The 10,554-nt window shown below is 34.2% G+C and overlaps 4 protein-coding genes across 9 annotated transcripts; 2 read left to right on the top strand and 2 right to left on the bottom strand.

The window, feature by feature from the left end:
• Positions 1 to 1,588, top strand: LOC108857660 (casein kinase II subunit beta-3). Its single transcript, XM_018631669.2, has 5 exons — positions 1 to 313; positions 400 to 630; positions 706 to 815; positions 909 to 1,071; positions 1,191 to 1,588. Exons 1-5 carry the CDS (start codon positions 160 to 162, stop codon positions 1,319 to 1,321), a joined length of 789 nt encoding a protein of 262 aa, XP_018487171.1. The 5' UTR covers positions 1 to 159; the 3' UTR covers positions 1,322 to 1,588.
• A 254-nt stretch (positions 1,589 to 1,842) lies between these two features.
• On the bottom strand, positions 1,843 to 3,011 carry LOC108859647 (60S ribosomal protein L37a-2). The gene is made up of 4 exons (XM_018633558.2): positions 2,911 to 3,011; positions 2,640 to 2,679; positions 2,180 to 2,351; positions 1,843 to 2,076 (listed from the first exon to the last, which is right to left on the bottom strand). The coding sequence occupies exons 1-4, from the start codon at positions 2,911 to 2,913 to the stop codon at positions 2,013 to 2,015; spliced, it is 279 nt and encodes a 92-aa protein (XP_018489060.1). The 5' UTR covers positions 2,914 to 3,011; the 3' UTR covers positions 1,843 to 2,012.
• A 153-nt stretch (positions 3,012 to 3,164) lies between these two features.
• Positions 3,165 to 5,432, top strand: LOC108861504 (protein BASIC PENTACYSTEINE6). Of its 6 annotated transcripts, none has more exons than XM_056986707.1 (4): positions 3,169 to 3,316; positions 3,596 to 3,724; positions 4,116 to 4,211; positions 4,322 to 5,432. In XM_056986707.1, the coding sequence occupies exons 3-4, from the start codon at positions 4,158 to 4,160 to the stop codon at positions 5,228 to 5,230; spliced, it is 963 nt and encodes a 320-aa protein (XP_056842687.1). In that variant the 5' UTR covers positions 3,169 to 3,316; positions 3,596 to 3,724; positions 4,116 to 4,157; the 3' UTR covers positions 5,231 to 5,432. The 6 variants fall into 6 exon arrangements, with proteins under 6 accessions (XP_018490883.1, XP_018490880.1, XP_056842687.1 ...); XM_018635379.2 differs by having other exon boundaries at positions 4,319 to 5,432; XM_018635381.2 differs by lacking the exon at positions 3,596 to 3,724 and having other exon boundaries at positions 3,165 to 3,316.
• A 3,627-nt stretch (positions 5,433 to 9,059) lies between these two features.
• LOC108834282 (FCS-Like Zinc finger 3) lies at positions 9,060 to 9,790 on the bottom strand. The gene is made up of 2 exons (XM_018607627.2): positions 9,589 to 9,790; positions 9,060 to 9,472 (listed from the first exon to the last, which is right to left on the bottom strand). Exons 1-2 carry the CDS (start codon positions 9,696 to 9,698, stop codon positions 9,316 to 9,318), a joined length of 267 nt encoding a protein of 88 aa, XP_018463129.2. The 5' UTR covers positions 9,699 to 9,790; the 3' UTR covers positions 9,060 to 9,315.
• Between the last annotated feature and the right edge of the window lie 764 nt (positions 9,791 to 10,554).

The raw sequence follows: 10,554 nt of genomic DNA, 5'->3' as shown, positions 1-10,554 counted from the left end.
ATGATCTTTACATCTCCTATGTCCTGTCCTCCACTCTGTGACGAAAATTATTTAAAGTAAAACCCTATTTGTCTCCGTCTTTATCCCAATCTTCAGAAAAGTCTTGAGAATCTCAGTCCCAATTTTTTCAGTCCTTTTTTTTCTTGGGAGAATCGAATTATGTACAAGGAACGGAGTGGAGGTGGTGGTGGGTCGTCGAGATCGGAGATCGTGGGCGGAGCAATTGATCGGAAACGAATCAACGACGCACTCAACAAGAGACTAGAGAAGTCTTCGACATCCACTTCTAAAGACAAACATCAGCTTCCAGATGGTTTTGTTCTTTGCTTATTTCAAATTCTATTTAAATTGTGTTTGGTAGTTTAATTAATTGCATTGTTGTGAATCCTTTGTGTGTAGTGGAATCTGAAACGGATAGTGATGGTTCGGATGTGAGTGGATCGGAAGGTGATGATGATGATGATGATACCTCGTGGATCTCGTGGTTTTGTAATTTGAGAGGGAATGATTTCTTCTGTGAAGTCGATGAAGATTATATACAAGATGATTTCAATCTCTGTGGGTTGAGTGGTCAAGTTCCTTACTATGAGTATGCGCTTGATCTCATCCTAGATGTCGAGTCTTCAAACAGTAAGTGATGTTTATTTCTTGTCAATTAATAAAGTTTGGAAACTTGTGGTCCGAAAAATCTTTAATTCTTGTCAGGTGAGATGTTTACTGAAGAACAGAATGAACTTGTGGAATCAGCTGCTGAGATGCTGTACGGTCTTATTCATGTTCGTTACATTTTGACTACTAAAGGACTGGCTGCAATGGTTAGAGTTTTCTTCTTTGTTTGTTTTTGTTAGCTTTTGATTTTCATTATTTGCTTTAACGGCTTCTCTTTTGTTATATGATCTCTGTTGTAGGCTGAGAAGTTCAAGAAGTGTGATTTCGGGAGATGTCCGAGAGTTTTCTGTTGCGGACAATCTTGTCTACCAGTTGGACAATCAGACATACCGAGATCGAGTACTGTGAAGATGTACTGCCCAAAATGCCAAGACATATCTTACCCTCGATCTAAATTCCAAGGCAAGTATCCTTTTTCTCTGCTCGGCTCTGCTTTTGCTTATATTGAAGAAACAATCTAATCTTGAACTCTTAGTGTTATCATCATGTCTTAAGTGTTTGCCCTTGATTGATTTGTGCAGATATTGATGGAGCATACTTTGGAACCACGTTCCCTCACTTGTTCTTGATGACTAATGGGAATTTGAAGCCTCAGAAACCGACTCAGAACTATGTCCCAAGAATCTTTGGCTTTAAGGTACACAAACCATGATACTAGTGCCTCTGCGTTCTCTCGATGGTGAAACATTGAGCAACTGAAGATAGCTGCGGTTTGGATGGAGCATACCAATCAAATCATTGTATCGTAGACAGACGATCTGGACTCGGAAATGTAATGTTCCTTCGGTTGGATTTTTGTGTTTTCTTATTTCTCTGTTATTTATCTAGATATTGCTATGTTCTTCTCAGCATATTTTTTTCTAATTTCATGTATAACCTCAGGAATTGTTCAATTCAAAGGTTAACAGTAACAACTCAACGGTAGTAGCCTAACCACGTTTATTTTTCCAAATGCAATTCTTCGTGACTTAAAAATATAAACTAACTATGAGCTTTGTTTGGGTAAATTTATTACTAGTTAGTCTGTAATAATAAAAGTTCCACAACTCTAAATATCAAATTCAGATTCACTTCACAGTGATTAACAGAGCAATAGATTCATTAACGTACATGAAACCTTTCGCGTTACTTAAAAACGATTTTAACCTAGCTAGTTCGTAAGTAGGTAGGGTATTCAGAGCAATGAGTAATGAAATAGCAGAGCAAAAACATAGTTGTCACAGAATAACTGATCCACGGCTAAATGTAAACAACAACTGTCTTGAATCAAAAACAGAAAAGCATAGTAGTACTTGAAAACCATAATTGTCACAGCAAATAAGCAAAATTATGACTGAGACAAATTAACCCTCGATCTGCTCCCTCAACCTCCTGATTGTGCTTCTAACGGTGACGGCACTAGCGGTGCTGCAATTCAGAAACCAAAAATACATTAGAAAAATCTAATTTTGATTGATTAATTATCTAAAAAAGCAAATACACATAGATAGATAAGAGAAAAAGCAATTACTTCATGGTGTAAGCACCACCAGCCTTGACCTTGCCACAGTCCTTGCATCCCCAAATACCAACAGCCTTTCGCTTCACTCCGTACTTGCCGCAGAACTCGCAGAAGTACTTGCTGTGCTGGCTGACCTCCATCTTCTTAATCTGCTTCCTGATACTCGCTCCATAACGAGTACCTGCATACAATAATCATTGCTATCTTAAATAAACGAACCAGAGAGACTATTCCAATTCATACACTACTAATCATTAGTTGTGAACATGTCTTGTAATAAAAATGTTAAAAGTAACGCTGTTTCCAATCAAGCTACATTCCTAAGCAAATTCCAGAAACGCCTCAACTTTTCAGGTTCTACACTATTCTTTCTTTTAATCACATACTTGCTACAGTCTAATCATCCGGACAATACAGTGACATCGCTAATGTAAGGCGAAAGTCAAGGAAATAGAAATAGAAGCATTACCGTACTTGCCGACGATTCCGACCTTCTTGGTTCTCTTCGCCTGTTCAAGTCCGGATACAACAACAACAACAACAACAAAAGAGTGAGTGATTGTGTTAGAAGGAAACAATCGGGCCGGCATGTTAGATCTCAATCAGAATATATACAAAGACATCAACAATCTGGTAACTTGAAAATTTCAAATCGTAAGCTCAAACTAACTAGACAGCAGCAGAAGAACTTTAGTTCTCTAACATCCAAACGATTGAAGGAAGAGGGAGAGATCTTTCACCATTTCGAATCCGGAGAGAAGACGCCGAATATGTGGAAAACCCTAGAGGTAGCAAATGCAACTGGGAGGGGAAACTCACTGCTAAAAAACTTTTTATATAGGAATTTCATTAGGGCATTTTTCATTTGGGCCTTAAGGCCCATTATGTATGGGCTTATCAAACTTTTAAAAGCCATAAAAGCTTTTCAATTGGATTTCAAAAAGAGTGAAAAAAAAACAAAAATCCAGACAGGTAGCATCGATGTTCCATTGAGATGTGGTCCTCTTTCTCAAAGAGTAAAGAAAAAAATAATAATGAAATTGTGTTTCTATCTACCCTAGACGACCTAGACTCACCCAAACTCTCTCTATCTCTCTACCAAAACCGAATCTGTGTGTTTATTACTATACTCTTTAGTTTGGTCTGGTGAGTCCTTGTTTCTTCCTTCCGCTCTTCTGGATTGTATAGAATGATTTCTTTGGCGTAATTATTTCTGGGTAGATTCTGAACTTTTCTGACTTGCCTACTTCTCTGCGAGTATCTGTTTTTTTTTTTAGAAGCTTTTGTTTGCATTCTTACATGATTAGTAGTTTAGGTTGAGTGTTTCGAGTTTCGGCCCGATATTTTCAATTAGTAAACTACTATAATAGCTCCGATTTGAACTTTACACATCCGTTTTTATTTATTGCATGTTTGTTCTGTTAGAGGGGAGGTTTGATTAGGAAGCTAATGGTCCTCACTACTGCTTCAGCTGCTGCATAAAAGTCTTGGAGATTGTGTAGAGACATATTCTTTACAAAAAAAAAAAAGATGCTGTCTTTTTAAAATTATAAGGTTAGTTTTCTGGGTTGCGCAAAAAAAAAAGGTTAGTTTTCTGTGCTAGACAGCTTCTTATGTTGTGTTCTGTCGGATGAGCTGCAAACTGATAAGGAGTCTAGGATCATGTGTGTGTGTGTTGTTTCTAATGAAGTGGTAGATGATGTTCGTGGATCAGCTTCATGACATTCTTTCTCTGTCCTTGCTTCCATCTTCTCTTCTTTGCTTTTTTTGCAATTTTGTTCATTTCTATCACTCTTTTGCTATTTAGCCACATCACATGCAAACATTTTTCAGATTTTAATTTCAAAACTTTCTTCCTTCAGAGTCAGTTTATGTTCACTAATACTAGTAGTAATGCCTGCACTAAATGGTCTATTGACAGTCTTTGCTCATTGGCTATGTGCAGGAACTAATATTTGTTGAAGCTGTATTGCAAAGATATATCAAAATGGATGATGGTGGGCATCGTGACAATGGTTGGCATAAAGCATCCCAGGGCAAGGTACTATCTTCCTTCACATTCTGTTTCCCAAATCCCAAATAAAAAAACTACATCATTTCCTGTCATTATTTAAATGGGAATTGTGTTTAATTGTTCATGAAATGAAGCAGTGGATGATGCAGCAGCAGCAGCAGCAGCAGCATCAGCCATCGATGAAACAAGTCATGTCAATTATAGCAGAGCGCGACGCAGCGATTCAGGAGAGGAATCTTGCGATATCAGAGAAAAAAGCAGCAGTAGCTGAAAGAGACATGGCGTTTCTCCAGCGAGACACGGCCATCGCTGAGCGCAACAACGCCATCATGGAGAGAGACAGTGCTCTTGCTGCTCTACAATTCCGTGACAACTCAATGTCTACTTCACGCCAGCACCAACCTCACATTCATCATCATCAACATCAACATCACATGGTTCAGTTGACTGAAAATGCATACGAGACCAGAGAAATGGAGCCCAATGATGGATCCGCCTTGGACTCTGCCAAACCAAAACGCGGGAAAAGAGCTAAAGAACCAAAGGCTACAACAACAACGAAAGCCGCTGCTAATAAGCGAGGGCCAAAAGCTCCAAGGAAGGTTAAGAAAGAGAACGAGGACGACTTGACCAAGATCATGTTTGTAAAGACGAACCTTGACTACGGGGGGGAAGAAGACGCAGCAACAGGATCGAAATCAGATTGGAAAAGCCAAGAAACGGTGGGGCTTAACCAGGTTGTTTACGACGAGACAACAATGCCTCCACCGGTATGTTCATGTACAGGAGTTCTCAGACAATGCTACAAATGGGGGAACGGAGGTTGGCAGTCATCTTGCTGCACGACCACGCTATCAATGCATCCGTTACCGGCACTTCCCAACAAAAAACATGCTAGAGTTGGTGGTCGGAAGATGAGTGGAAGCGCATTCAGCAAGCTTCTAAGCCGGCTTGCTGCTGAAGGGCATCACGATCTCTCAAACCCGGTCGATCTTAAGGACCATTGGGCTAAGCACGGTACAAACCGCTACATCACGATCAAATAACATTTGTATATGTAGGTCTGAGCTCTTCTTATGGTAACTATTCTCTGATTCTAGATCGTATGGACTATAGATTCAAATAAACTTCAGAAGGAAAGAAGTGTATGTGAAGCCAATGTTATGTTGTATCAATGTAATAGAGAAAACCTTAGCAGCACATTAGTATCTTGTTATGGTAATGCCTAAATGTTCATCTATTTGTTTCTTTTCCTTGTAGCCAATGTCATTGTTACATCCCTAGAGCCTATTGGTGCAAGTAACTGGATTACAAATTTTTAGAATAAATTTTATATCTGTATATTCCTCTTTTTTAAAAATAATTTGAATGAAATAAAATAAATAATACTCAATTGATTTCTTGTAGAATGTATGGAAGAAAACGAAATGTAATTATAAAATATTCAAAGGTTGTAGTTGGTAAAATAAGAAGGATTGGTGGAATTAAAATATATGGAATGATAGTAATGCAATACAACAAAGAGTGTTTATTGGTAACCAAATTTGTTATGGAAACATTCTTCTTTGAATTTTATTTATTTTTTGTAAAATTAATGGAATAAGTATTCATTTCTATTGAATTTTGGAATGAAATGGTGTTGAATGATTTATTCTAATAATTTTTTTAAAAAAATATTAAAATAAATCATTCAACATCATTTCATTCCAAAATTCAACAATCTAGTTGAAAAAGTTCACAAATGAAACGGAATGGGATGAAAGGGAACTCGATTTTTTAATTTCATTCATTTACATTATATTTTTCGAAAAAAATTGATAAATAGTTATGTATGTTTTGCTTCTCTTTGTGTTCTAAAAATTTAGTTTAGACAAAAAGATTGAACTATATATATATATATACATATGCTATATAAAAATAAATGAAAAATTTGGAAGGTTTTTTCTAATATAATAAAATAAACTTTCATTTTTTAACAAATTAGTTTGTTGAAGCACTTAAAAGAGAATTTTAAGAAAAAAGAAGCCCCACAAAAAATAGAATTTCTTATGTAAATTTCTTTAATATCTTAGACCGGTCAGGTGCAGGAGGTTTGAAATCTTCAATCCTCAGACCTGAGCTCAGGCGTATCTCAACCAAGGCTTCTTCTCTTGCTTCTGTCTTTATCATCTCCAAAACACTCCCAAGAGCATTGCCTCCTGATGCAAACTATAACAGATTTCCCGGTTTTTCTCCTCCTTTACGTATTAACCGACCAATTTCTGTCAATATCAATACTTTCTCGGTCACATTTTTACCAAAGATTTTCTCAAGAAATTCTGCTGCTTTTGGAGCATTTTTTACAGCATCCTCAAAGGTCGTCAACACAAATTCAAACATGAGCCAACACATCTTTTTTTTTTCTTTTTTTTTGTAACTTGAGCCAACACATCTTTAAGGAAGAAAAAGGCATGTGATCATCAAAGTGTGAGTTGGAGGTTTCTTGGTTACTAATTGGACTTCGGTTTAGAGTTTTATTGGACAGACATGATGATTATAGGAAATAAAGAGGAGACATGAAGAAAAAATTGATATCTATGCTATTAAAGCAGGATGTTTTTACTAAAAATACTTTTTTTTTACTAACATTTCATATTTAATTAAGGGCAATCAAGTAATATTAATAACACATCTATATTGGGTCTTTTTTTCTTATCCAGCCAACTGTCCACATCATATCTCTCTTGGGCCATTTGGGCCGATTAAGAAATCAGATCCAATTCTTATTTTTTCTTCAAGTTCAAATAATTTATTTTCAACAATTCTTAATATTTTGTGTAGTGAACAAAAATTAATCACTTAATTATTATGTTTTTTCTTTTTTTAATATAATTTAAACATTCATAAAAAATTGATTTTTTCTTTGAAAAGTATAAATCTTTACTAAAAGTATATAATTTTATTAAAAAAATTAACCACATAATAAAATTAATTTATAGAGTTATACCAACTTAATTCATTAAAATAAAGTTTAATTTTCTAAACATAAATACTCATTAGATCTGGATGTTCGGGTACCTATTCGGGTACGGGTCGGTTCTTTCGGGTATCGGGTTTTTCGGGTTTTGAAATTAAACCCCATTCGAATATTATAAAATGTTGGGTCGGGTTCGGGTAGGATCTTTCCGGGATTGGGTGGGTTCGGTTCTTATGCATGAGAACCTGAAAAATAACCAAATAACCAAAGTATCTAAAACGGTTCGGTTATTTGTACTCAAAGTAACCAAAGTATCCGGTTCGGTTCAAATTTTTGTATCCAAATTACTCAAAAGTAACCAAAAGTGACCAGAAATATCCATACTATACAGTTTTTTGGGTAAACTTTTATCCAAACTATCATATTTTATCCAAAAATACTCAAAAGTATCGAAAATAACTACTATAGTTAACTTATAATATTAATTTAAAATATTAAAATAATTATAAATATAATTATAACATATATTTTTAGATATATATTCACATTTCGGAAATCTTCGGGTACTCATTCGGTTCTTGGTTCGGGTCGGGTTCAGGACCGATTCTTCGGATATAGCAATTTAGAACTTTTTCGAATATTTATCCCGAGTCTGATCGGGTTTGGAACCCTGGTTTTCAGGTTGGTTTTTCGGGTCTGAATATTGTGCTCAGGCCTATACTCATTTAAAATGAAACACGATAAAAACAAATAAAAAGCTTAAATCTTTTATAAAAAAATAAATATATGAAAATATGATATTTATTAAATATTTGTCAATATAAAAAAAAATAAAGAAAAATAAATCTGCGCTTTGAAAGCGCGGATCAAAATCTAGTACTGTAGTTAAAACAAAAGTCTGGTACTAATAATAACTTTTGTTTTGTTCACCGAGTATAATAATAACTTAGATAGTGAATAACGTGAATTTTTAGGGGTAAAGTCATCGATTAAAAAGTTACTTGTGTGCTAAATTTTTTGTATTTGTCAATGCAAAGAACGTATTAAAATAGAGGTTTTCGCGAAGAAACTTAACTGTCTGTTACAATTAAAGAAAAAAAATGATAAATTCATATTTAAAGAATTGTAAATTAAAATTTTCTTTGATTTAGAAAAAAAATCTGGAAATTTTTTCTGTAGATATCACGTTTGTATATGGATTGACAAACATAAAATGTTGATTTTTCCACATTAAACACACATAAATGTATTTTTGTCAAAAAATAAAAATAAATGCAAATTGTAAATGGCATGTGGTAATTTATTATTTCTAAAGATAATGACATTTGTGGAAAAAAATACCAAACATTTAACATTTGGCTATAACTTTAATTAATATCTAAAATCATAATTTTGTTTTCTATAAGACCATACCTAATGGCTAATGCTTATAGACTGAAATATGATATATATAATGAAATAAGTCTTCTCCAGTGTACTTCACAAAAGTTAAGCATTGTGAGATAATATTGAATTTTTAAAAAATTAAAAATACTTTAGTAAATGTTTAGATACAATGGGAAAAGACATTAATATGTAAATGATATTTAAAAGTATAACTAGTGATTCATACATTTGTTTCTTACAATGTAATATGCCATAAAACGAAGTTTATTCAATCATAAGTTGATACATCAAACCATACATTTGAAAACTGAATATATACGCATTGTTTGCCGATAGAATTAGGTGGTCTCGCCGTTTAGCTATGACTTAATGCTAGATTCGTTGTGTACATAACATAAGCTTGCTCTTAGTAGAAAGTTAGGTGATCTCTTTCTGTGACCAATTATGTGGTTTTTAATTTTATTGTGTACATAATAATCTACTTTCTCCCAGAGTATTTTTGTTGATCTATTTTTTTGTAACACTTTTCAGTATGAAAAAATCAAAATAGTGTATTTAAATCTTCAAATGGTGTTACAAAAAGGTATATTAAATCTTCAAAATGAGCCCATGGTCCTATCAAATGGGCCAACATATATCTTGGTAAGCCCATTTAAATTAGAACACATTAATTCAGAAGTGATTTATCATTATTATTATTATTATTATTATTATTATTATTTTGTTTTCTTTAAACTGAAACCAAGAAAACCACAAACAAAAAGATCTCTTCTCGTGAATATGTAATGACTAAGACACGACGAGAGTTTCCGTCCGTACGGTTTTCCCGGCGACGGAATTTTTGGATCTAGACGACGTCGAAGCCTTTCTCCACCTCTTGGCTTTCTTTTCATCAGACTCAATCTGTTCTTGTCTACACTCTTGGCTACAAAATGCCATGTCTCCTCTGAAAAAAATGAACCAGAGAATCAGTATCAGAACAAGATCATATCCAAAAATCAAAAGCTTGTATCAATAAATTAACGGTATATTATTTGTTTATTTTTGGGTCAAAGAAAGTACCTGTACATGAAAATATCGAAGTTAAGAGAAAGGGTTTTGCGGCAAAGAGAGCAAGACTCTAGAAAGTGTGGCTCGTCCTTTTCCACAAACCTGACGTAATATGAATCCATTATCAAGAGTTTAAACGAACAAAAAATGTTTAAGTCTCTTATAGAAGAGGAAGCTCAATGAAGAGGAAGAAGAAGCTCAGAGACAAATGGTCTTAGAGTGATGGGTCTTATATAGCAAAGCCAGCGTTTCTAATCAGCTGTGTCACGGACCATTTTACCTTTTGTGATCTACGATCAAGTATCACTCGTGACCGTTCAATTTTTCATTATATCACTATCATCACATGAGATCTTAAATGTGTTTACTTGTCCGTGATTTGAGTTCAGATCCAATGATGAAATTTTATGAGAAGTTCGGTATGTGTTGTACTTTTCTCTAGTTGCTTTATTAACTCCCTTTAACATATGATCAATGTACTTTATAAAATTTAAGAAAGTTGCCATACTAAACTAATGTGTATGCTTTAGTTTTTGATAGTGCTTGTGTGAAGTAGAGCACATTATTTGATAAGTGAACGGATGATAGATTAAGAGGATAAATTAACTAACATAATATTCGAACGTACAAATAATGGCATTTTAGTTTTGTTTAATAGATTCTAAATGGTTGAGTGGACCTCGTTCGTTCGAGAGAATCAAATGAGTATGGCCTAATAGCTTTCGAGTTCCATTATTGTATGCCTTGGCCAACAACATCATGCACCGGGCATGATATACGTACTTTTCAAATACGTAATTAATACATTTAGCTTTTAGAAGAAAATAAATAACATTTGACATTTATGAAAGGTACATGACCTATATAAAAATATTATCGTTCATAACTCAGTTCTACTAAGCGCTTACTTCTCTTTGAATTTGATAGAATACTTGGATCTTATTTTCAGTTGACAGAGGTCAAGATTTTTATCTAATA

Source organism: Raphanus sativus, chromosome 5 (assembly GCF_000801105.2).
Source record: "Raphanus sativus cultivar WK10039 chromosome 5, ASM80110v3, whole genome shotgun sequence".
Lineage (NCBI taxonomy): Eukaryota > Viridiplantae > Streptophyta > Magnoliopsida > Brassicales > Brassicaceae > Raphanus > Raphanus sativus.
Note: the sequence above shows the minus strand (reverse complement) of the source record. Positions and strands in the feature narration are given on the sequence as shown.

Coding starts and splice junctions, on each gene's coding strand:
- LOC108857660 (XM_018631669.2), top strand. CDS start 160: ATGTACAAGGAACGGAGTGGAGGTGGTGGTGGGTCGTCGAGATCGGAG. Junction 631..705: donor AGATGTCGAGTCTTCAAACA/GTAAGTGATGTT, acceptor AATTCTTGTCAG/GTGAGATGTTTACTGAAGAA. Junction 1,072..1,190: donor CCCTCGATCTAAATTCCAAG/GCAAGTATCCTT, acceptor TGATTTGTGCAG/ATATTGATGGAGCATACTTT.
- LOC108859647 (XM_018633558.2), bottom strand. Junction 2,352..2,639: donor CGGAATCGTCGGCAAGTACG/GTAATGCTTCTA, acceptor TATTGTATGCAG/GTACTCGTTATGGAGCGAGT. Junction 2,077..2,179: donor GGTGGTGCTTACACCATGAA/GTAATTGCTTTT, acceptor TCTGAATTGCAG/CACCGCTAGTGCCGTCACCG.
- LOC108861504 (XM_018635378.2), top strand. CDS start 4,158: ATGGATGATGGTGGGCATCGTGACAATGGTTGGCATAAAGCATCCCAG. Junction 4,212..4,318: donor ATAAAGCATCCCAGGGCAAG/GTACTATCTTCC, acceptor CATGAAATGAAG/CAGTGGATGATGCAGCAGCA.
- LOC108834282 (XM_018607627.2), bottom strand. CDS start 9,698: ATGGATTCATATTACGTCAGGTTTGTGGAAAAGGACGAGCCACACTTT. Junction 9,473..9,588: donor TTCGATATTTTCATGTACAG/GTACTTTCTTTG, acceptor CATTTTTTTCAG/AGGAGACATGGCATTTTGTA.